We start from the raw sequence: 27,013 nt of genomic DNA on the forward strand, positions 1-27,013 counted from the left end.
GGATAATACAAATTTGTAAAGTAAGATGTGCTTCTTGCACACTTCTAAATAAAAGAGATCAAGAAATTACAGACTAGCAAACGTGCAGTATGCAGTATAAATAAGTGCGTCACCAGTCACGTAGCACGAAAAATCTCGTGGTTAGGTGAAATCCAAAGTCGGGCCAAAAGTATTTTGAAAAGAAAGCGGCGCGCGCTACTTCAAAGAACGTTAGAAGAGTATCATTGCGCTAATCATTTGTCTTAGATCGCCGACAATACAAGTACAAAGTAGACTATATGTCGAATAATATCATAAATAGACAATTTTGTTTTCTTCAATAACAAATATGAAATAAAAAATATGATCTGACGTGTGTTGTAAATTATAAAATTCGTCGACGGTATCCGAAACAAATATATTTTACAAATATGAATCATATTTAATATGATCACCAGTTTCATATAACCATGAGTCTTTGCGTACTACGTGACGTGATTGTTTGATCACGGGCGCGAGGGCTCTAATTAAAGCAAATCACCAGTCAACATTAACAGTTAAGTTTTATTTGACAGCACGAGAAATTTTATTACAGCAAATTGATTGAAAAGGTAATACATAATACTCGTACGACATTCATATGAAATATTAAAAACATTGTTGAGTTGCGAAGCAACTTGGCGCGCGGCGTTGAGAAATATATGAAAACGTTGATTATAAATTATGGATTATCGACGCGCGTCGTCTTAAAAGGTTATAAACCTAGAATAATTTATTCATCACATAAAGCCGCGACTATTATACCAAAACATTGTGTTCTTTCATTAAATAGAAATTTCATATGATACGGTAAGGCTACCTACTATTTTCTTTAAATGGTTAGGACTTGTCATTTATTTCAGATCCAGCGAACAAAAACTACGTATTTATTGCTTCATTTCGCGCCGCGCACTAACTCATGTTTGTTTACGACGATTGTTTGCGGAGTAAAAATTTTCGAATGCGCGATATTCGTCATTTGGCAAGCTGAACAGTAGTTGTTGTCATGCCTGAGAATACCGACCTGAATGAACTGAGAACGTTTCCCACGAATGTGTCACGTGACAACTTGTTTCACTTTGTAGCCAATGCTACCAATCATTTCTATTGTCCATAAAGGTAATACCATGTGAATTTCGAAGCGGGTCAAGAAATCTGACCATTTCTATTAATTTCACTCCAAATTGTGTTGTTTGACTAAGGAGGTATTATTGAGTGTATTTCAGTTGACTTGCTTGCTTTAGTGCTTCATGTCTGACGTCCGATAGGTTTGATAAGACCTTTTATTGTGAAATGAAACCTGTGAACACTCATTTTGATCGTTCATTTCCGTCCTCTCGTCGTTAGCAATGTCACTTATTTCTGTGCCATTTTACAATAATTTAATCGTCAAAATCGAATGACTGAGACGTCTTATCCGTATTGCCTTGCTGGGAATTTCTCTTAATTTACTTTTCTGACACTGTATATCTTAGTTTTATTTTACATTCGATACCGTTTAGCAATGTGGAATACAGCGAAGGATTAAGCTATGGGCTGTCTTGGATGGCCCTGTTAGAGATTGCTCGACCGTTGCCGCGTACATTGGTCTACATGTCCCCGGGGAGCTGCTGCATGTGTGGTTTGCCAGTTAGAGATCACGCCAAGCATCTTTGTACCGATAAAACTAAATCTCTTGTTTCCCCGAAATCTCCCATCAAACCTGTCATTGAAACTCAGGTGAATATAAGCTGCAGCTATAGAGAGTATAGTTTAAACCTCCGTTGATTGTGATTGATTTGTTCCTATGCTTATAAATTAACGTTATCGAGTTGGCAAGAATAAGCTTGTTTTCGGTTTTCCGCTCTGTAAACCCCAATTATTCACAATGCTACCATTTGTAAAGCCTTGATAAATAAGTTAATTTGTGCCAACTCTGAACATATATTTTAAATATATTGTGTAATAGTAAAGTGCCCACCTCACAATTCATACGATTGCTTATTGTAGAACACACTGCTCCAAGAAATTCTAAACTCCGGAACACATTCATTTGTTCAATTATTCATCATTTTCGATACGTACAATCGCGATCGGTAATGTATTTATCAACTTTATCCAGTACATTGCATCGGCCCAGAAATACATAGTAATTTGTACGCATTTCTACGACCATTATATAATGTCCATTGTTTATAAACTAGAGGCGCTCACAATTTCTATTGTTCGTTTGATAATCTAATGAATTATTAACAGATTCAAACTACGTTCCCCATCATGATCTAACTTTTAATAACCTCGCGTCCATCACATCACACCATTCATATTGTTTTTCACACTGGAACTGTTTCATCTGATGAGGGCTCACAATATGCTCGTAACACCCTAGCATGTGACACAGTCCTTATCTAACTTCAATTTCCAAATTTGTTACCCAACACCCTGAATATTTTATACTTGTACTGCAAAGCCAATTCCTTGGAAAGTTCTAGAGTACTTTCAGCACTTTCCGCTGCTCATCGAATCCCGGATATTGCATGGACGAAAGCTCTAAAGTGCCTTGAAGATGTTTGTTTAAGTTGTCACATTTTATATGGATTGTAGATGAAAGTAAGTAATAGTAATCACAACATGAATTACAATTCAAATGTGTGCTCTAATTTTCTCGGTTATCAGTGTTACATTGACATTATCTACTCTGGTAATCAGTCGAGTACACGACGATAGGCAGTAATATTGTACGTTTATTATAAACAGCTACCTCTCAGAATAAGACATGTTACCTCTAATAATCGTATTTAACTCATTTTATAGTTTCCATATCGAGTTAAATGTCTAGTCTTACGACGCCCATTACAAACGTTTAATAGATTGTTGTGTACAGCACGCAGAGTCTATTGCATGAATTGGGATGTATATAATTTCTGATATTAATTGCAAACTTTAACATTGCACGACGACATCAAGCGAAGTCATAATCTATAAGTAACAGTAATATCTCTCGAAATTTCCAAAAAATGCAGACCTTATTCTCGACATATTCGCTTCGCGATGTAATTGTTTGTAGAGAAATGCAACGTAATCGTCGGGGAATAAAATGAAAAGCAATCTAATTATCAGCCATGATCTCATCGTAATAGCTGGTAACGGCCACAGAATTTGATGTCTTGTCTTACTGTGTATCCACGAAAACAGGCATTAGTTCTACACGCGCTCATTACATGCTCGACATTCTTCCACGTAATCTATACGTAGGATGATACACACTCATCAGTCAGGCACAGGTAGATGTAGAGGTATCAGGAAGATAATTCGCAGATGAAATCGTTTAGAAAATTTTAGAAATGTCTGAGTGAAATCATCAGGAATGTTATCCTTTGGCGCGTCAAGTTTTTCTTGTGTTTCAGTACTCAGAAAATACATCAATTAAAGGAAACACTCAGTAACAGTGTAGTATATTAACTCTCAACATCCTCCGCCATGAAGGATAAATCCTCTTTCATTTATCAGATATCTCATCTGAAAGCTATAGTGACATGCGTAGAGGTAGCGCTGGATTCGATTGTAGGCTTCAAAAACTAGTACACACTACACTGGCCACCTTGTCAACAGCATCTTGTCCAATACGTAGCACTGCTGCTATGTGCTTGTTGAGCCCGTGAGTGCAGGACTACGCTCCGCGATATCATTAACACATCGTATATTGTATCACATTAATATCGGAGATGATATTAATAATGCCATTTGTTAAACAGGAGATGCTTTCTCAATTCAATCACTGCACTGGTGTAGTGCTGTAGCGATGCAAGGTATTCATTTTGTGTTCCACTATGGCATGGCTTCAAATATCCGCCCACTGTAGCGATGCGAGGAATCTGGAATAGTAATAACATTTACGAGAATTCTCTACCCATCAGTATCGACCGTACAGTTAATTGGCCGATTTGAAGCGGATCAACTGTCAAACCTAAAATCATTTTCCACCGTCACAACACCATTTAGTGGGATAAGTATTCACCACGTTTTTGCTTCATCGTCTAGTCGTAACATTTCCTTCCAGACTTAACAGGCATATTGTCAGAGACACACAAAACCATTTACCATTACTGTGTTGTGTATCATTAATTATCACTGACCTGTCTCAATGTGTCACAGTTATTTTAATTCTACCCAGTCTTACAACCAGTCTGCTATCTCCCTGGCCACTGACTCTCAACTCGTTTCAGGTTCCCCCAGCGATCAAGACTTCACCGCCTCTCATCAAGAAAGATGACATCACTACCAAGCCGCAGAACGACGTCACAAAAAGTACCCAGCCCGTTAAGAAAGAGGAGCCCCCTACGACGGGACTGGTGGTCCCACACATTGTCAAATCAACTCCTGTCCTAGCGCCAGCTCCAGCCCCACCCGACGTGGTTACCCCAGATGTCCAGCTGTGGCTCAATACCATGTCCCGCTCGCCTCATGCCGAGCGCCACCCGCCCTCTCCTTCACCCTCCGTCTCCAGCGAGAACAGTCAGGTGTCTGGAACTGTGGTGAAGACTATCGCTCAGCACTCTCCGGTTAGTTTATTTTTTGTACAGTAAATCCTCTGGTCAGTGTTATCCATAGTCACTCCATTGCGTGTGCTGAGGCACACCTTTGTTGTGATATTATATTATAAGAAATCACATAAGATCTTTCATTTTTTTGTTTCATATATGTGCGCCCTGTTTTTGATATTAATACAACTGCACTGGCATGGCAATCATTCCTATTACGGTTACTACCTCACAAACTCTGTTGCTCATAGTTATACTATCAACAGATTGCTTGCTCTGCACAACTTTTCACAAACATGAAGAATAGTGTTGAGATGGATTTCAACGATAATATCACCTGTCCAATATTAATTCATTCCACTACAATTCAATTTAAGGCTTCAATAAATAGAACATGATATTCACCTTCCCAAAAGTATGAATAACAGTTAGCATTTGCTCTACTATTTTCGTGAAACCTGCCAGAAAGTTCGGTGCCAGTAGGCTGAGGTATGATATTGTGGACACTTAGCTTAATAAAAAAGCGCCCTTGGTACCGGAAGCAGTAAGATGTGTGCTACACCGCGACCGTGAATTCAAAGTCTCACCCACTACTTAGAAGTTAGATGTAATGTTTTCACCCACTATTTAGAAGTGAGATGTAATGTTCTCACCCACTACTTAGAAGTGAGATGTAATGTTCTCACCCACTACTTAGAAGTGAGATGTAATGTTCTCACCCACTACTTAGAAGTGAGATGTAATGTTCTCACCCACTACTTAGAAGTGAGATGTTATTGTTATGTTCTCACCCACTACTTAGAAGTGAGATGTAATGTTCTCACCCACTACTTAGAAGTGAGATGTAATGTTCTCACCCACTACTTAGAAGTGAGATGTAATGTTCTCACCCACTACTTGGAAGTGAGATGTTGTGGCAGAATATAGAGCGCTAGTCGTAGACATAGTTTAATGTAAAATGGTATATGGTTTAACGGCTATAAGAAGCCGATAATATGTATAATTATTAAACTAAATCTGTGATTAAACCGCACTATCCAGCTTACTGCCTACCATATTATGTACAATTATTAAACTAAATACGCGATTTAAGTGCACTGTCGAACTTAATACCTATCAGCATCCTCCGTATTTCAAAAATGCATTTCGAGCGTGTTAAGTCAGTTTTATTGTGTCCACGATTCCCTAAACGTGCTCTAAATTAAGGTACTCGGAGGAATTCTTTTGAACCATTTGTAGAAATACCTAGGCCTACCTTAGAATACCTTAGAAATAACCTCCAAACCGGGCACTGTACATGCTAGAAGACTTTTTGAAAGCAGTGTCCTATTTGTTATTTGTCAAATAACTTTGTGAGGGATCTTAAATATAACAAATTATGAATATTAGGATCAGAATATACGAAATATATAATATGTATATGTCGATTGTAACCATTTATATGAGCATATGCTCGCTAATTTAACTCCTTGGGAGTTTTAACCATTTCTTCGGATGACGTAGGTAAATTTGTACAGTAAATAATACAAAAGACTTCTTGTAATAGGTGCCTGAAATTGCCTTTTAAAACAGTGTACTCTCTGTAAATATAGAATTTTATCTATAGTTTGTCACTAATTAACATTTGCAAACATTTGCAAATGTCAATTAGTGACGAATGACATAATATTATAAAGACTATAATCTATAAATTGTAGGTTATTGAGTTTCGACTTTCCATAATAAATAATGAAGTGTACTGTGTAGAGAATGTTAGTTACAACACTGTAAAGTTTAAAGTACAAACTTGTAGATAATAGTGGACTGAGTACTGATCTCCAGACGTCATGATATCCGCGGCAACTCTAGCACGTATTTACAGACCGATTCCCGTGAACTCGACTAATTATCCTCACACCTGATGTATCGTGTGATGTGTGACACTCCTCTCGCTCCCCGCTTAATTCCTGTGTGGTGTTTCGTAAGGAGGGCCAATGAACCTGTATTAATTACTAATCATAAAATGTAAAACATCTCCTCCTCGTGGTGTGTACTTGTAATTGTATAGTACTGGTCATTATGTGTTGTACCTGTGTGTACTACACCCGTATATATATAATATAGCTCTGCTGTGCAGTGATTAGAGTATACTCTGCTCTCCACTACACACCACCCTGTTACTTGACAATGTACTAATTTGTCTTCTACTGACCCAGACTCCGCCAGTAGCAGCAATGTGTGACCTATGAAGGGAGGCTCTGAGTATATATGTATACAGGGTGAGTTGAAAATAGTGTGTAGAATGTAAAAATCGATAATTTTTTTTATGAAGGAGCAAATTTTGAAAGGTGAATTGCTATCAGTTCATAAACGTTACAAATTTCATTCTTGCCTCTCATTTGATTCTAACTCATAATTTGGTTGATTTTTGGCAGTTTTCCAAAAATTCGTAAATTCGTCCTAATGGGGTTCTCAAATCGCGTGCCCTGAAAATCGAGTCTAAAAATCTATCTTCTTCTACATTTTTTGAGCAATCACCCTGAAACTTTCAGGATATGTTTGAGGGATCATTTAGAAGATATGAGCCGGACAGAATTTTAAGAGAGGCCTTTAAAAAATTTTTATTCGATTTTGAAAATCGTGGACCTTGAAAAACCATCAAAAAACGAGGTCCAAGATTTTAAAAATCGAATAAAAATGTTTAAAGGCCTATCTCAAAATGTTGTCGGGCTCATCTCTTCTAAATGATCCCTAGAACAAATCCTGAAAGTTTCAGGGTGATTTCTCAAAAAATGTAGGAGAAGATAGATTTTTAGACTCTATTTTCAGGGCACGCGATCAAAAATCGCTCGCGCAATACAATTACCAACACGTGCACGCGCTGACCTTTGACCGGCATTGATTTCGGCTAGGAACGATATTTTTCCACGGGATCAAAAGCATCTGATAGATATTACTCCCCTCTATCAGAAACAACTAAAAAGTCGATTTTGAGAACATTTCCACGAAGACCCCCCCGCCCCCTTAATACAGTCAAGTCGGCTATAGACAATTGTCTTACACGTTATCAACATGTCCTATCAACAATAAAGGACAATGGGTTGAGCAAATTAATACTTATTAAGTATTTTTATTGCATTATTATAATATTTAAATATTTTCATTACCTAAATATGCAAAAATTAAGTGGAAATTTCATTTGTCAAAAAAATTAGAGCCATTTACTTTCTACACACTATTTTCAACTCACCCTGTATATATTATGTGTATATTGTACCTCTGTGTTGTGACTTGTGATACACACGGCGGGGTGGTGTGACATTTCTCACTCACCAGTTGTTTTATTTGAGGTCGCTATAAATACACTGGGTGGTTGAAAGAAAACTTTAGAGTCACGCTGCCTCCTTTTTCTACTAAAATCTGAAAACTCAAACGCTGTCTAGTGTGATTGAACTGTTAAACTCTACTTCAAATTCTCCTAAATCAAGTTCACAATTCATTCTAATCTCACTTTAAATGATCTAATTATCTGATCTGCAAACTAATGAACACCAATTTCCCGGAATGCGACGTGATGAACATTTAGCCGACCAAATCCAAATTATTTATACCATTGGGTGATTTAAGTGAGTTAAAAGGTTTCTGTGGATTAAAGGCCAAAGGGTTTGTCTGGGTTTCATGAACACTTCCACGAGAAACCTGATCTTTAACAACAGCTGTTAGAAGCTACTACAATATTTTACACCCCCTCACGCTCTCCAGCCTACACACCCTCATAACAAAACATGGAGCCAGTTCATTGAGGACATGTCAAATTGCATCATGTCACTCTCAACCTCCTCTCCTCTGTGATACACACCACCTGCCCTCATAGTCGCTGCCCTCTCAATCATTGATATAGCAGATTATTGCTCGAGATCAGACCATATTTGGGGCGACGGCAAGAAACATTTTGCTTGACTTCTTTATTCCTGTCAGGCAGTATTTTAAATTGATTGAGTTAAGTTACTTTCAAGTAACTTTGAATTCTATGTGTGAAGGCATATCCTTGAAATTGGATTCAAAATCAAATTTACAATTGGTATTTAATTTGGGAAATGGACCCGTCAACCTTTGTACCGTCAAGGTTACGCACAGCACAGACGGATTGAAATAGTACATATTGTGGCTGGGTTTATGACCTGGAGTTAAGTTGCATTCTGCAATTTCTTTAAAGATGAAGGATATAACAACTGTTCACTGTTCGGCAGACACAACACGACACATGAGCTTCATAAACATTTAATGACGCATGTCTCATATGATGGGCTTTTAGCGATTTTCTTGCTGTTTATTTTAACCCTTTCCTAGTATGAGGAATCACTTAATTTCTGTTAAATATCTCTATATTCTTGGGCCAGTTCTTGACCTTGAAAACCACCCAACATTTGTTACATTACAAAACAAAACGTTGTACTGCCCACTTTAAAAAACAGCACAAAGTCTACTGATTTAATTTGTCTGGGAGGGAAATCTGTAGATAGTGTCTCTGTCATTATATATTGTAACGTGTAGTAAGTGATATTCTACTGAACCTGACTGGCGTCTCTACATAAAAAGAATGAATATATCACAGTCACATGTTTTTTGTGTAATGAGTAAGTGTGTGGTGATGTAATTAACTCTCTCACTCTTCCTGCAAATACCACACGGGGGCTGGGATGTGAGATGTTGTAGACTGTAGGAGGGTGTAACAAGTCTTTAGTAGCCGTTAATTACATACTGATCTATAATCCAATCAGTTTTATGGAAAACAAAGACAGTTTGTTGCTACCATCTGGTTTAGGCAGGTCTCTCTATTGTGTCTGTATCTGTTTAACTCATTATTTTTTCAGTCACCCAAGACAAACGAATCGGAACGTGAACACAAGCAAGCAGGCGGAGTCGAGACAACATCCAAATCTGCTGTCAGCACCACGTCCCAAGAAACGGTGCCTCAGAAAGAGACGCCCTCTCAAAAAGAGACGCCCTCTCAAAAAGAGACGCCCTCTCAAAAAGAGACACCCTCTCAAAAAGAGACGCCCTCTCAAAAAGAGACGCCCTCTCAAAAAGAGACACTGTCGTCTCAGAAAGACACGGGATCTTCTGGAAAACACAAGAACTGTGAAATGCAGAAGACATTCGCCCAGCTATCTGACAGGCAGAGCTCGTTGAAAGAGCGACTAAACGTACTGTCAAAGCGACTGTTTAGGTACAAGACTCGGGAGCTGGTACGGCATATTGTCAGTCAGTTGGACAAGTTCGACGAACATGCTATCAAAAATCAGGTAATTAATATTATTTAACAGTGTATTTATATTACTTGCAATATTACCAACTTAAAGATTAAGCCTATCGAACACTAAGTACAGGGTGTATTCTCCCTATTTACGCTTATAGAGTTTCAAAGTGTTTGTGTCTCGTACAATGCTCGCCTCAGATCAAATTCTTAGTTGTTCATATTTAACGTGATTTGTTTGGCTTTCTGGTCGCTCGTTCGTCGTAACTTATAATTCCAACGGAAGTTTTAATGCACCGTCGCGAACTTTTTATGCGTCAAGCATTACATTGTCACGTTACTCTTCCATCGAAGAAAGTTTCATCCTTAATTGTTGGGTCTTACATTAATATACATGCTCCTCTTGCACTTGGGCGTCAAATCACAAGGCATTGATTTCGATCAATTATTTTCAAATATAATGGTGACATAATATGTATGGACATGCTGTATAATAATAGCCTTAGCTCTAGCTCTGTGTGTCGAGGCTCACTAGCTATCTTGAGCTATATATCCCGGGGCCCTGTGTATTATATAATATAATGACATCTTATGACGAATTGCTATAAACATTTATATATAAAACGATAAAAGCTTATTCACAAAGCTTGTAGGTGTATCGTATAATATCATTATATATACTGGAGCGGGAGCTTACGAGCACAATATCCCATTGTTTGTGGGAGATACCAGTGACTCTCAGCTCCGAATAAACTAATCAATAAATAAACCGCATAAACGTGGCTGGTGGGAACCGCCCCTCATTCTCCCTTGTGGTGTTATCGTATTGTTTAGAAGCTGAAAGGGTAAGTAGTAATAGAGTGGCGGAGGTTAGCTGGTCTGCCTCACATTTTGTGTAACTTAATAATCTGCATGTTAAGTTCATTACACGTCCAGCCTACATAGTTATTAGGTGTGTGTGTGTGTGTGTGTGTGTGTGTGTGTGTGTGTGTGTGTGTGTGTGTGTGTGTGTGTGTGTGTGTGTGTGTGTGTGTGTGTGTGTGTGTGTGTGTGTGTGTGTGTGTGTGTGTGTGTGTGTGTGTGTGTGTGTGTGTGTGTGTGTGTGTGTGTGTGTGTGTGTGTGTGTGTGTGTGTGTGTGTGTGTGTGTGTGTGTGTGTGTGTGTGTGTGTGTGTGTGTGTGTGTGTGTGTGTGTGTGTGTGTGTGTGTGTGTGTGTGTGTGTGTGTGTGTGTGTGTGTGTGTGTGTGTGTGTGTGTGTGTGTGTGTGTGTGTGTGTGTGTGTGTGTGTGTGTGTGTGTGTGTGTGTGTGTGTGTGTGTGTGTGTGTGTGTGTGTGTGTGTGTGTGTGTGTGTGTGTGTGTGTGTGTGTGTGTGTGTGTGTGTGTGTGTGTGTGTCAGCAAAGGAAATAGAATTCGTCAGAGTGTGTATTAAAGGTTTAGAGTGTGTCGTATGTTCGTCAGATAGTGTCGACTAGCGCAGTATTATACGTCTTCCTATATTGATAATTTTGTGTGTACATATTAACGAAAGGTGATCTTTGGCACGTCCAGAGGATATTTTTCTCGGAGTATCACATTTCAACTTTTAAAGGATTGGCATTCTCTTTCTCTGAAATTCAGACCTGTAACCTCATAATATGTACACAATCATTTGTACGGTATTTTCAAAATAACAGCTGGATGTTAAATACCTCATTAGATGTCGTTATGTCAAAATTGTAACTTAGGCGAGGTCTTTTAATTAGCTAATTAGATAATGACCCTCCTGCTTACTATATAATAGAATATTGAAATTCGATGCAAAATTGACACGTCACCTACTCATTAGGTTTATCTACTTACGAACAATTTAGCTGCATTATACTGATAATATATGGGCGTGTATGTATTTAGGTAACGATGACTCATTCAAAGTGAATACTTGATCCTAATTTCATGCTAGGTGTATATTTCTAACCTTACCAAGAAATGATCTATAGAAAGTCTAATCTTAGCTTTAGTACAGTGATTGTATTCCTCAAAAACTTGACCTCGAATTTTATCTAGAAATGATCTAGAATATTCCACTCCTAAATACATAATAAATTCCTCGAGTCTCTCATAATTTATTCTAAACATGTTGCACACACACACACAACACTACACTCACTTAGCAGCTAACAACTAATCGCAGTGAGGAGCGAGGGCTACTACTTAGTGTTAGTTTGTACACGGTACTAATTACCCGAGTGTAGCACTCACTCCGGATGTAAGAGTGTTTTGTAATTACACGCTAATTAGCCACTCTCTCCACCACTGTTCAACATGTGTTTGTGTGTGTGTGTGTGTGTGTACTTTATGGAAAACAAACCCGGAAAACTACACTTTTTTATGAGGATTGAGGGGGTCCTGGCTCCGAGCCTAATAGAGAGAGAGAGAGAGAGAGAGAGAGAAAGAGAGAGAGAGAGAGAGAGAGAGAGAGAGAGAGAGAGAGAGAGAGAGAGAGAGAGAGAGAGAGAGAGAGAGAGAGAGAGAGAGAGAGAGAGAGAGAGAGAGAGAGAGAGAGAGAGAGAGAGAGAGAGAGAGAGAGAGAGAGAGAGAGAGAGAGAGAGAGAGAGAGAGAGAGAGAGAGAGAGAGAGAGAGAGAGAGAGAGAGAGAGAGAGAGAGAGAGAGAGAGAGAGAGAGAGAGAGAGAGAGAGAGAGAGAGAGAGAGAGAGAGAGAGAGAGAGAGAGAGAGAGAGAGAGAGAGAGAGAGAGAGAGAGAGAGAGAGAGAGAGAGAGAGAGAAGGAAATAGGAGATTCTTTACACCTATAAATATAGGGGAGCTTCTATATTTGCAGGTGTAAATATATCTGATGTTCTGTTTGGGCAACTAAACGGGTTAGTGTTTATAACGGAAGTTAAACTCAGAAATACCGGAGAGGTAGTAGTAGTAGTATGACAGAGCTGAATTTATGATATGTCATGCGTAGTGAACTGCTTACACAGGAGTTGTTACCGCTAGTTAAACTATTCGCTAGTTACAAACTATGTAGCGGCTGCCTGCTGCTATATGTTAGTGTATATACTACTCATCAAATATGTGTCATTGCCGTTACGTTTGCAGTGCGATCACATCGAAAGACAGCTTAGGTACTCAGTACTCGGACGTTTTTGGTCATTACTCTTTTAGAGATCATTCTAAAAGAAATTTTGCACGAGGAAATTGGCGGGAAGGAATAGGCGCGAGATGGTGTGCACAAGCGCTAATCCAATATGTCTGAGTACAATTAGTTGTACTTGATTTTTTCCTGAAAAGCACAGCGTTTCGACAAAAGGTTGCTGACAGAAATATATGGCAGTATGCCAGCAGACAGTACCCCTGAGAAATATGTAAAATCTTACAACAATTACCCTGGCAGTACTTACAAAAACCCGGCTGTAGAATAACTTGAACATTCCTGGAATTGCTAACATGGTGATATGTAGTGTGTACAAACACATCATAAACGCAATTCAAGGAATGTTCCCCCTTGTTGGGAAGGTTCAGTTATCTGTAGGGAAGGTGGAGGTATCTGCAATAAAATGTGTGTAATGTTAATGTGTGGAAGGTAAAGCAGCAGGTGTCCGCGTATAACCTCCAACAATTTCTCTGGGCCTCTTAAGCTCTTTACCCGGACCGGCTGTAGTATTGGATGTCCAAGAGTGTGCTCGCGTTTAAGATTTATAACAGGTATTTACTGAACTAATCTCATTTGCAGTGGTCCCCTCGCATTGTCACCCGAAATCCGATAGGGGCATTATTGTTCACTCGTCTGATCCCAGGTCCACAGCAAATTGATATAATTCCATATAATTCCTTAGGATTACTACACATAATGTGATTCATGACCATAATAATCACTCATTAGAGTCCAATTAATGAACCCCATTATTGTCTAAGACCTAAGTAAACATGTTGTCCTAATATGAGTATTTCTCCTGCAATTACCGAGAATGTTTGTGTGATTCTAGCGACCAATGGCTCCCCATTTCTAGCGAGCACTGACTCCCCATAATTTCTAGCGAGCACTGGCTCCCCATTTCTAGCGAGCACTGACTCCCCATTTCTAGCGAACACTGGCTCCCCATTTCTAGCGAGCACTGACTCCCCATTTCTAGCGAGCACTGACTCCCCATTTCTAGCGAGCAATGACTCCCCATTTCTAGCGAGCACTGACTCCCCCACCCTCTCTAAGTCACTCTTATAAGCTCTCTCGCATTGAGAGCCATGTTATTACATTACTGCAGTATTAGTGTACATATCCATTTTAAAATACACGCCACATTCATCTTATTGCTTGTCTAAATTCCTGAATGTTCAGCTCCGCCTGCCGAATGATATCTCCGCACATCACGACGCTCTCCACTACACTTTTATATCTCTCTCCGATAACATGTAATATTTGTCACAATAATCTCCGCTCACGACATAGTGCCTATATTAAAATGTACGTAGAAATATATTGTTTATTTATTAGATGAGGGTAGTCTCACAATAGTACACAGAAATGTTTCTGGTAATTTGCCCACCTCATTATTCCTCAATATTCAGCTTTCTTTCACACTGAATCCTACATCTGCGTACGCGTTTATGGTGTACATTTATAATGTACAGAACTAATGAGGTCTTTCTTACCGAGTTAAGAGTATGACCAGAAGAAATTATGTGTTCACAAAACTTATAATTAAAAATTTCCAAGAAATACTCCGCTAAAATTACAAGAAATTCTCCGCTACAAAAGTTATTACAACTCCATTATATTATGTTATGTTATGTTAAACCCCCGACAACCATAACACCTTATATATACAAGAAATGCACACCCATAAAATTATGACACCATCACCCCCGCTCTCCAATCACACATGACGCCATGTTCCTATTATACCTAACGTATCCACGCTCTGGTAAGCATGTAAATTCAAGTGAGTGTAACTTCCTAAACTCAGCGGCTGAACTTATCTTTATATCATGAGATCATACGATATTTGAGACTCCGAAAATATTTGCGTGTGTGATTAGTGGAGGCTGAAATATATTAGTGATACCAATTTGTTTAAACAGGTTTTAACCTGAATGAGTATAAATATATCTACTGCTAAATGAAAGCCTAAAGAGAGCAAGAGAGAGAGAGAGGTCTCAACCTCAGAACACAGGTCACACACCCCACAGGTGTTCACTATAGGCTGCAAAATATATATAATAAACAGTTAAACTATATTGACCTGCATCAGCTGACCTCTACTGTTGTTAGCTATGATAATAGAAACAGCAGCCAGCAGCAGCTCGGCAGCCAGCAGCAGGCTGCCAGTAACTCCCAAACACTTGCCAGCTAAATGATCACAGACCCACGTAACTACCACTCAGCTGTACCGAGCTGGACACGTAATTGCTATTGAAGGCTGGGAGTGTAGTTGCTATGGTAAGGGATATTATTGTATGAGCGGGCTTGTTGCGCTACTAGAGGGGTAGATATATGGTAGTTTACGTGTCAGCTAGTGTTGTGGGGTAACTGTGAACAATTGTACATCGTTTAAGTGAATAAACCCTTTGAGCTCTTTGTTACCTATATATATAATAGCTCATCAAAGATTGAAATTAATGAGGCATTGATATTCATAAGGCATTCAAAATTGAGGTAAGGTCTGCAATTACTAGTTATTATTCCCCTCATTGAGAACCAATATGCTGTTAGACTGTGGTGCAAGTCTGAGAGAAGTAAGAAACGATCCTCTTTATAATTTGTTTTATCACGCACACAGTGGTTTATGTTACAAGGAAGTTAGTATGAATTAGTTCAGTAAGGTAAAATTCTAGGTTGCGTCCTATAAAACCTTTCCGCGAACCGGTAAGTTCTTAGTGGTAAGTACTATTAATAGAGGTATGTACAGCTTGTCGCTGTGATACAGCATGCACCAGACGCTATTTAGCATATATCTTATTAATATTCAGATGATGAGATAGCTGGGAGCAATTAAGCAAATCGTCGTAATTTTGAGATACAAAGTAAAGTTGTGCAGCTTTAGAAATAATGAATTCGAACGGTCTGTAAATCAACGTCCACACATTGCACATTAGTTTGGTCATACAGGTCTTATTGAAAGGGAAATTAGGTGACTTTACTTTTGGATTACGTGTTCGTTTCTGGTCAGCTGGCCTAGAAACCGTCGCGGGGGGCTTTGGTCATCTGTGTGCACCAAATACCGTAATCCTGCACTGTATTTAGAGGATGAGAGAATGGTTCAGAATTTGGATTTAATCGTGTTAAATCAAGCTTGTTTCAAGTTCTAAACAAGTTTCTTCGCTCAAAGATAAATCTTTCTCGATTGAAGCTAACTTACTATAACATGTTGTCAAAAATTTCCACCATTTGTAATTAATCGGAATACTGTGCGGGTGGTCACTAGTCGGCTGTGTGGGCGTTCATTTGCAACAGAGTTCACACCAAGCTCCTTGTCAGTATCCTCATCAATATCTGTAAAATTTAAAGTTTGTAGATTAACTCAGCTGTGCCCAGGGCGCTATAGCTCTATAGGACACAAATAGTGCATATATGTGAGCAAATGCTTTGTCAAACGCAAGGAATTGTAATGGAATATAAATGTAACTTTCCAAATTGTCCGTGATAATTAGACTAAGTTTGGTGCTGCCTGTGCCGTGGTACTTGTAGTGCCGTTCAATTGTATTGCACTGTGCGCCCTTAAATCCCCAAAACATAGAGACCACTTTTCGGGGGCCTCCGAAACCAAGTAATGCTCTAAAGCTCTTTCTGTGTATTCTGATCGTTACAATTAGTATAACCCGATACTGCAGCAAATTTTAATTTAAGTTCAGTATCCAGAAATACCCTGCAATGCTATCGGATCAAGATCAACCATGCACATGGCCATGGAGTGATTATACCTTTTAACAATTCTCTCAACCTGTTCCTGTAACCGATGCACTTTCTTGTTCAATGAAACTGGCACTAAACTCCTCAAAGACTTACACAATTTAATACTTACAGAGCCCAGCTTCTTTAAATGTTTCTCGGGGCTTTGATGTTTGTTTCCAACATCTCAACTCGTCCGTACGCGCTCAGTTATTCTGGCTGCACGATTCTTAATAAGGAGCTAATAAATGAGATCAACTACCAAGGTAATATTTTTAAATTGAAGCCAATATCAGAGTCTGGAACTAAAACAGGGGGGGGGGGGGGGGGGCCAAGTGGATATTTGTAGATATTTGGATAATGTCATCCACTTTTTTCGTGAATTATCCATTACAATAATCTACAAATATCTACATTTATCTACAAAAAATGTATATCTCAAATATGTGCCCAGAAATTCTACTGAATTTTTGGAAATAAATGTATAAATTTGTAGAATTTGTAGAATTTTCGTGAATTATCCATTGACAATAATCTACAAATATCTACATTTATCTACAAAAAATGTAATCTCAAATATGTGCCCAGAAATTCTACTGAAATTTTGGAGATAAATGGGGATAAATGTATAAATTTGTAGAATGTCATCCACTTTTTTCGTGGATTATCCACTCTACATTAATCTACAAATATCTATCCCCCTAAAACACTCTAATGATATCTGCCCTACCCCTCCCTCGGCCGCTATTGAACTATGAAATTTAGCGCCATATTTCATGACCAACTTAAGTGTTGCATTGCAATAACTTGAAAGTTTCTAGAAATACCTATCTTATCTGTTTACAACAGCTGCGGCTCTCTAGAAAGTTCCAAACAAGAAAATGTTTCGTCTCAACAACATGGTCCAATTAAGTGAGTGGAGCGTGTGCGGCTCTAGAAATTACCACACAATTTGCACTGTGCGTACTACACATCACGTAGTATTATTATTATTAACGTATTGTCCAGATCTACCATACAACTACACGACGTTGCTGTATTTGTAGGGTATTATATTCGCTCTCTCTCTCTATCTCCCTTTCTGTATCATGCTAGAGAGAGAGAGAGAGAGGGAGAGAGGGAGAGAGAGAGAAAGTACAATGTACAATGTGCTCCCAACTAGCTGATAGTATTAGTAGTGTACAGTGTGATGTACAAGTAACAACTAGTTCTACACGCACCCTGCCCTGTTGAATGTGTGTTAGTTGTGTGGCAGTAGACAAGCCAGGAAATACACAACTCTTAGCACTTCCCTTACTGTCTGTTTGGGAGCCCACTTAACAGCCCGCTGTTCTGTGAGCTGCCTCCCTGCTGTCAGGCCCCCCTGGATCCATTCTCCAGAACAGAGTTCTCAGACTGCTGTAAATTTCAATATTTGTCAGATTCTTCTGATTTACGTCATCAACACTCCTAAAAGCCCGAAAGTCGAAAGTTAATTGAATCGAAACAATAACATCATATTTTCCAGTCCGATGAGTAATTTAAATAAGAAAAGGCTGCAAAGTTTTTAACCAGGCCGTGCTGAATTTTGAGCTAGAGTAAGTAAGCTGATACAGGGTGGCTGTTACGTGGTTTCTGAAATCTAATACTCTCCTTGGGAAGCCAATCAGGCGATTAGATCTCAACAGCCTTTGTACTTTTATATTATATATATAGCGGACTACAGTGTGATCTGTGGTCTTTAGAGTACTAAAATATAATCTCCTCCTTCTCGTCGTCCTGCTCCTCCGCATACTACATCATAACGTCGAGGAGGAGAACAGAGCTCACACAAATCTTATATTGAGTATTTTACACGGCTCGGAACTTTGTGTCGAGTACTCTGGCTGTATGATAACAGTGGCGGTACTTGTGTGATATACTCGGTTATTTATTTCCTTGTATGTTACAAGTCCTGTAAAAGTGTGATGATAGCCGCTTTTAGGGGGTTAAAATCTGGTAGTAGCCCTCTCTGCATGTTTAGTTCAGGACATCACATTCAGAGTATGTATTATACTTCCACAAGAAGAAAAAATGTTGAGAGCTACACAGCTAAAACAAAGCTCTTTAATTTGAAGACTTCCTTCTATGGGATAATAACAGAGCCAATATATTTCATATTATTGGCATTCGTTCCTTCTTGAAAGATATGTATATAAAGAAATACCGTGGCTTGTGGAATAAGATAACCTAAATTGCATCCAGCGATACCACGTGTCATACAAACGGTGGTGGGTGTTGCTTATCTGTCCCCTGAAACCGGATCTGGGTCTAGATAACATTTCATAAGAGTCTGCGGAACACATCAGAGCTTTGGAGTCGAACATCTTGCCTAATAAGCTGTTTAAAAGTACAAGGGTTAGAGTCCAACTACTATTTAAATATAAGTGTAAAGCTTTCTTGTAGCTTGCCTACTTTAGGATAAGAAATACGTACCACTGCCACGATCTCTTTGTGGTTTTAAAGGCGTGGTTAAAACGATTAAAACTAATATTTATCGATGCTCGAAAAGGTCTAAGAATTCCTCTAAAGATATGATTCTGAAGAACCTTGAATTTTCACTGCCAGAACTCCGGCATTCTGTTCTTCACGTTGAAACTTCAATCTCTGACTCATGCTTGCTAATAAATTGTACACACGTACTCTCTCGTAATACAATAAATCTGACTCATATAACCACAGCACTCAGTGCAGCAGTGAGAATAGATTGTTAAAATTGAGGTTGCAACATACTTACTTTACAAATAGCAATGGTTTAAATGTGTTATTCTGATAACGTTATCACTGAAATGGAAGTTTTAAAGTTATGATGCTTTTTTAAAACGTTCATTAAGTCACAAAAAAGCGTACACATTATGCCGCATTGGGACTCTATGAGGTTGCTGCTGAGTGTCACGAGTCTTAATCAGACTTTACTTAACGTAAATATAATATATATAAGGTTATTGGTAGTACTGTAAGTGTACATTGTAAACCGGAAGATAAAGTATAAGAGAGGGTAGCTGAGCAATAAGCGTGCCTGCACCGAGGGGAGGGGGCGGAAGTTCGTTATTATCATAACATCAGGTACGGAGACCTGGAGTGTTCTGCACGTTATACCACTGGGACCCCCTTCATCAAACTGATCAGTAAACTTTTAGTAGATAAGTACTGATGTGTTGAAGTGAAGGGCTCCTGTGATCAGTTCAACTTTTAAACCGCCCGCTAAAACCGGGGTTAGCACCCTCACAAGTGTTAGTTTGGGTCGCAGTACGCCATACTACACATATACTATGTAGCGAAGTTGCACTGTTGCCGCTTCTGCACCTCCCGCCACCGACCATATGTACGTGACGTTACACCCGCCCGAACAATTAGGTTATCCGAGAAAAGAAAATATGTTCTGAAATTCACACGTCTCACCTGGCACAACTGGCTTTGCCAGCCTTTAAATATCAACCTGAATGTTTAGAAGTGGAAAAGTTAATTGTCTTACGACCACTGTCTGTTGCTTATAAGTTATAACATGTAAATATTATTATCGTACCTAGATCTGTAGTGTACACTGATATGAATTAACTGTTAACTAACTGCCGCTCTTTCAGGTGGAACCAAAACAGCAACTACCCTGTCAGCACAAGTTCGAAGATCGGCCCCCCTCGCACACGCGCCCCATCTCGCACCGCACCCCCTCCTCCTCGGAGCCCCCCATCGACGGACATGCGTTCTCCACGATGGAGAAGCTGCGCGTGAGTGTCGGAGAGGAACTGTTGCACGAGACCAGTGTGATGCTGTCTAGGTACGACGACGAAAAGACCGACAGTAGCTCCGATGAGGACGAAAACAATCTCGATAACGTCAGGTTAGATATTATCATGGGCATTCGTTTTATACTTTATTGCCTCATATTTACCTGGTTCTTATTCGGCGGAATGTAGGTCTAGCATTGTAGATATTAACACCTGTTGCAGATCTGTAACTTTCTTACTTGTGGAGTTATTAAGGATAAATAACTGCTTAGTGCTTAGTCAAATAAATGCCACACCCAAATGCCGAAATCACACTCTTTTTGGGCTTTAACTTCTGAACTCAAGATCCGATCTTCCAATTCACGCTTTCTTGGTCACATTTTCTAGATCTTGTCAAAGGCTTTTCCATGTAAGCATTTCCAATGGTATCCGTTAGAAAGGGAATTTATATAAGCCCATAAGTGGGATAAGTAGCAACTTTGGGCTATTTAAACGGCCCCTAAACCGCGTATCTAGTATCTCAATCTCTCGTATCTATGATATACGAGAGAGATATGCACCTGATTCTCCGATACTAATTACAGAGGACTTTCACATATATAAATTCTTGGTTTGAACAGAGAACAGCCCGATTAATTGCCAGGCTTGAACATCAAATAGCAGCGTATCTGATGAGTCATGAGATATACCACTAAAATTTGATGAGTTACTGGATACACCTTTAAAATTTGATGAGAATAGCAGCTCTGTGCTTCATACTGATACAAATAGCGGACACTTCTAAGTTATTTAACATATTATTTAACAACAGTGATACCAAACATATCTCGGCACATGCTACCTGAAAAGAAACCCCAGATACAGCAGAACTTGCAATACCTGATTCTCCTTTCACTTCCCTCTCCGAATATCATACATATTTGATACTTTCTACGCCTACACAGTGGCCCCATGGTGTTCCCTCTCTTTCTATTACATTACACACTACCAACCAACTTCACACAATATTACCTCACCCTCCCTGGCGTTCCACAGTAAAATACCACACATTACCCAGCCATAGCAACCACCAAATATATTGGGCTCTACACACATTCTCTTATCATCTGCCTGTCAATAGTAAGCATTGGTAATGGGTATAGCTGGTACATATTATAATATATATTATTATTATCATGATTATAGTATGTCTTGAGAATGTATTCGGATATTTGGATGGTAATTTTAACCGTTTCGGAGGAGCACATATTGTAAAGTGACTGTGTTACTGTAAGATGCTGCTGACTTGTGATAATATGTAGGGTCGTGTTGAGCAGGTGTCGGACCACATCTCATCATTGGTGTGGCTAATTTTATTACAAGTTCTGGGCTCATTTTATTACTCCCACCGTCTCTTACTCCCATTTTCTCTCCAGGCTCATTCGTTAAGCCTGGGTCTCGTACATCTCATTGCATAAATACAAAACTCTGTACGCGATCTGGTCTAATTAGCAAATTGCAGTACATTTGGGTGGTTGCAATTATCAGGCAGTTAGTGTTGTCATACTATGCATGATGCATAAATGGGGATGTATATTTATATCATATTACAAAGAGAGAATGAAGTACTAGCACAATGATCATATATACGTTTAGACAATAGTATGACACGATGATGAGTATAATGATACCAGATCTATGTACAGCCATCAATAGTATAGTAAACAATATACAGTTTGTCATTGGCCGGTCTGCCTCAAACTCTTCTTTCTTTTCAGCGACAAGTCGGTTGATCGAACGGAGTTGACAGCGATTGAGCAGCGGTGGGAGCGGGAACGGGCGCAGATCGCTGCGCAGTGGACCTGGATACGGGGACAATATGAGGACCTGCAGCACAGGATGCGGCGCGAGAGTGACTTGTTGAGCGTTTATCGGGAGAAGAAGGAGAAAGTGGTCCTCCTACCAAACGATCACTACATGAAGGATCACATTCCGGACAAGTTTGCGCACCACCCCGCCATGGTACCCCCTCTCAACGGATATCATAACCACCCCTCTCTCATGATGAAAAACAACTTTAAATTCGACATGTCCCGCACTGGCCAGGAGATGTACCTCAAATCAAACCAGCACAAACGTATGAACAAAACTTCTAAGATAGACGGTAACACATGCGCCCGGACCCGTCCCCTCGCCTGCATGGTGCGACGCAATGTCTTCACCGCCAAGGAGCACACCCGTAGTATCGTGCAGAAAAATGTGCCGCTGCGCTGCAGTGTGCTAGGCAAGCATTGCAACAAAAAGTCGCGATCCTACCCGGCAGATGATCTAAAACACGACACTTCCTACCACCCTGTTCTATCTAGACGATCAGGTTTGTAGCATCTGCATACTTTTGTTTTTCAAGTTTAAATTTGACTGTACCGCCAATTTTAGTATTTAACCAATATAGGAATTTAAATTCCTATCTTTTACCACTGAGGAATTTTCAAGTTTAAAGCATCCACTCCCAATCAATTTTCCGGCGCTTTGTTTCAACATGGAAGTTGGAACGCGTCACAATTGTCTCTTTTGTCTTCTGTTTTTTAGACTTACGTCACAGATATCGGCGGATATCTTCCCTGATATTTCATGGCACCGTATGATATTAATCCTCGCATGCATTTAAAAAATAAGAAGTATTAGATTTGTCAGTTACTTGAAAAATATGTGAACTGAAGACATTTCTCCCTCACAACTATAACATGTCGCCTTCACTTACATTCTACAACAATATCGGAACACACGACATTCCGATATTGTTTTAGAATGTCGTGTAGTCCTGCACTTTATACACTATACGAACAATGGCCGTATTGCAATATTGATTTCGTGCCAAATAAATAGTATCGTAAGCTTAAGCAGGAACCTCCTTCCGCTGCAAGTTACAGCCACAGTGTATTGTGTTCTTTAGTACATGTCATGCACTGAGCTAATCTTGATAAGATGTGTTACAGCATGAGGTGGTCTCACGTCATGCTGAAACAAACCACTGTCACCTTATAACTTCCCAGCAAAGGCTACGGTCCTCATTAGTTACATAGGGTTGGAACTCACTGCTTGCTTACCAACCATGAATAACATAGACTGTGTGCATAATTTATGCACATACGGGAAGTCCACATCGAAGTGTTTGCCGCGTGGTGCTAGTATCTAAAGAGCTTTTCTTTGTCCAATTTACATTGAAAGGACCCTCTGCGCCTGCAGTATGTTACGCGCGCTAAAAAGCCGCGCCGTCATTCTGGCAGTAGAACATACTGCCAGCATCCACAAGATTCTGCCGACTAGCATGTTATGTGAGGATGCAAAGACAAAACAAGTAAATACGAAGGCTGAGAAGTTTAAAGTTTTCGAAAGGACGAATTATTTTATTGACAAAAAGTGGAAATATATACATGCAAAATCGTAACTAGTAACTACCATTACTTTTCAGAAACTCACCTGAATGTTCATCTAACTCCCCTTCTGTCTGGCGTTGATTTCTTCCCTTCAGCCAACAGGTAAAAAATCCCGCGAGACCCGCTTCTATCTTAACTTCACATTTACGAGCGATATACTCTTTCAATTTTTGGATTTCATCTATTGTAATGCGCAAATTAATTGCAGGAAGTTGCATCCCCCTCCCGAACCTCGATGTGAAACTCCAAAAGAAAAAGTAAAACCAGTCGTTGAGGATATTTTGCAGATCAATGTTGTATCAAATGATGTTAAAAGTGGTCCCCCGCCTACCCCTTTAACTCCTTCTGCCTCTACTACTAACCACGCAACTCCTCTGACTCCCAATCTCGCTATAATTACATCTGAATGTAAGTTAAATTGAGAAGATAATGGAAAACTGATAATTATGTAAGCCACGGTTATATAATTTCATTCCCACTTTCATTCAGTTAGCTAATGATATGACCACTGACCATCTGTTCGCACACACTCGTACATTGTGAAATTTAGTCGATCATGGTAGTTATGTGTTATTATCACGTACATTTGACTTTATAAAGGAGTACAACTGCAGCTTTAGAAACTCGTTTCCCCTAAATTCTTATCTCCCTTAGCGTCGGTTGGAAGTATCCCAGAACCGCACACGCCACTAACAAAGAAACGAAGTATGCCTGGTGCCACCGTCGAGCACATGATTAAGAAGTACAGAACATCTAACTCACAACCTGGGTCCCGCGCATCCTCTCCCACACACTCGGACAAGCGCAAGAAACTCAACCAGTTCGATATCCACAACATCGAGGTAGGTTTCTTGGAAATTGCATGGTTCTGTCGGTGATTTACTGTCAGCAATTTAAGTGGTTTGCAACCCTCAAATCCGCTATTACGACATTATTTCAATCTGTGATTGATTACCTGTTTAAACTTTGCTGTTAACCTTGAACGATTCGTAATCTTCAGGTCGACTTCAGTGTTGTTGCTCCAGCCAGGATTGAACGACCACGCTACAAGGAAATCGAGATCCCCAAGTTTCGCATTATTACAGAGGATATGTTGAACGAATTGGCGAAGTCTGAAAACCAAGACGAACTCGAAGAGGATTCACAACAAGTTTTCGAACGTCTTCATTCTCGCTGTGAGAGACTGGAAAAGGTGCGGTTTATCAACATGCAGATAAACGCAACAGGAGGCATGCGTGGAGCTAACACCGAGCTCATGTCGCCCGCTCTGCTTTTGTCAGATGACGGCTTCCCGTCAAACCTATCGCTACCGTCTCCCTCAAATAAACCATCACCCCACCCTACGTCAGACAAACGGACAATCGCTCTCCTGGATCACCCTGATAAGAGAGCACCAGCTCAGGCCGAGCGGTCCAGGGTGCCTTCGGCCCAACGAAAGAACAATGGAAACAACGTCACGTATCTTGAGGAGGAAATCCGTCGGACACGTGCCAGCAAACACACGTCGGATTATCCGACTGCGGTTTCGTAGAGTTTTATAACCAACATTTTAGCTATTTTAACGTTAAACCTATCGAAATTAAATGATTAGCATCTGGAATGCCAGTTTGAAGGTGGGGCTATGTCTTAAAGTTGTTTGGAAATATTTGGTGGTTCTGTGGTCACTGTTCTCCATTTTATAACAAGCCGGCTCGGTTTTTCATCCTAATCTATGTGCTGTAGAGTTTCCATCAGTTTCTGTTGCCATCAGCTCGAGTATGTCACGTCATTTCGACGATCATACGATATCATTTCTCAAAATGGGCTAGTATCTATAACTTTGATATCCTTATGCATAGTGAACGGTCAATAAATCTAGATTACTACCTAATTCGTCGTCGTCTCGCCATTTATCCTTTCTAGGAAATACGGAATATTGGTTTTGTTGGTCAAACAGACTTTATTCCTTCGGCATTTTAAATTGGGTAATAAGGGGTCGGACAGCTGTAGGGTTCGGGTCACGGGTGCGGGTGGTGATAGGGTTATGGCCTGGACTAGAATTAATTGTGTGCGGTAAGTAAAAGTTAACATTTCAAATCAAGGCATAAAACTCTATTTGTGAAATATGACCCGTCTGTGTGATAGATAACATAGAGTGCATGATTTACCAAATTAACAATTTATTCTCCGCGAGTGGTCATAGAAATAAAATTGCCGCATTACGTACTGTCTAGGTAGGTCACCGCTCCCTCAACAGAACTGGGACAAAATGTAACGCTTTAAACAGTCTTGGGAGACCATGTCCTTCAGATTATGAAAAGTTTGGGGAATGGGACCATGTTAAGTAGCCATAGAAATGGGTCGTTGTAGTTCCCTGTAGTTAATGTTCATTGTTGCAATTGTTAGGAATATCTCCATCTAAAATATTGTGTGAAGTTCGGTTTAATACCTTTCGAAATGTTTTGTTACTGTTAGAATTTTGCTATGGCAACGAGAATGCAATTACTGTTTGTTATTCAGTGCTAAGTTATGTATTTAAATAGCAAGATGTTGGTTTTACTTTGCAATTAGATGACAAATTTGTCCAGTAATCTGTCCGGACAAGTTTCGGATCGGGACCGGACTTGGCTGACTTAATAAACGAGAGGGTTTAGCATCGCCATATCCAATATCCCTGCACGCATTCGTTGCTACACCATACACGTTGTATCAGTATACCAGATACCTCTTATCTTACCTCTTATTTTCGGCCTGCTTCGCGCGTGAAAACAGAAAAGGGGTTTACATAACAACGTGTATCAACGCATTAGCGAACTAAATATCTTCACTTCTAAATCACACTACAGCAGGGTGTCATAATTATTGGCGCGCAGACAATTTTGCTTAAAATTTTAGCTTACGCAAGCTTTTAGAAACGATCATTACTTGACTTCTGAGGGTCAGTTCACTATGGAGTCTTAATCATTCGAGAGATAATCCTTCATACTACACACTACAGTTCAGTCTAAAAACAAAGTCCGAAAGAAGTTAAATTTCGTCGATAATTACGACGAAAGAGAAAAATTTGGATTATTGGACTTGAAGCCTTCGGCTGCTTCCCCTGAATTCCGGGATGAGTCCGCCTGACTATATTTTATTGCGTCAGTAAGAAGAGAAAGAGAGCTTTTATAAAATCTATAGTTTTCTATATGTTTCGCTATCGCCTGAAGAGCTGTGCACTTTAGT

General features: G+C 39.6%; 1 protein-coding gene across 1 annotated transcript; it reads left to right on the forward strand.

The window, feature by feature from the left end:
• The first annotated feature begins 1,521 nt into the window (after positions 1–1,521).
• Positions 1,522–26,330, forward strand: LOC134826868 (KAT8 regulatory NSL complex subunit 1-like). Its single transcript, XM_063839371.1, has 9 exons — positions 1,522–1,737; positions 4,224–4,559; positions 9,392–9,823; positions 20,250–20,506; positions 22,151–22,746; positions 23,845–23,911; positions 24,018–24,217; positions 24,464–24,651; positions 24,810–26,330. Exons 1-9 carry the CDS (start codon positions 1,564–1,566, stop codon positions 25,338–25,340), a joined length of 2,781 nt encoding a protein of 926 aa, XP_063695441.1. The 5' UTR covers positions 1,522–1,563; the 3' UTR covers positions 25,341–26,330.
• The last annotated feature ends 683 nt before the right edge of the window (positions 26,331–27,013 follow it).

The sequence above is a fragment of the Bolinopsis microptera genome, chromosome 2, assembly GCF_026151205.1.
Source record: "Bolinopsis microptera isolate Bmic1 chromosome 2, MBARI_Bmic_1.0, whole genome shotgun sequence".
NCBI lineage: Eukaryota > Metazoa > Ctenophora > Tentaculata > Lobata > Bolinopsidae > Bolinopsis > Bolinopsis microptera.

Excerpts from the sequence above, each read along its gene's own strand:
- LOC134826868 (XM_063839371.1), top strand. The coding sequence starts at position 1,564 with ATGGCCCTGTTAGAGATTGCTCGACCGTTGCCGCGTACATTGGTCTAC. Across the intron at positions 20,507-22,150 it reads AACAATCTCGATAACGTCAG|CGACAAGTCGGTTGATCGAA; the intron begins GTTAGATATTAT and ends CTTTCTTTTCAG. Across the intron at positions 24,652-24,809 it reads TCGATATCCACAACATCGAG|GTCGACTTCAGTGTTGTTGC; the intron begins GTAGGTTTCTTG and ends CGTAATCTTCAG.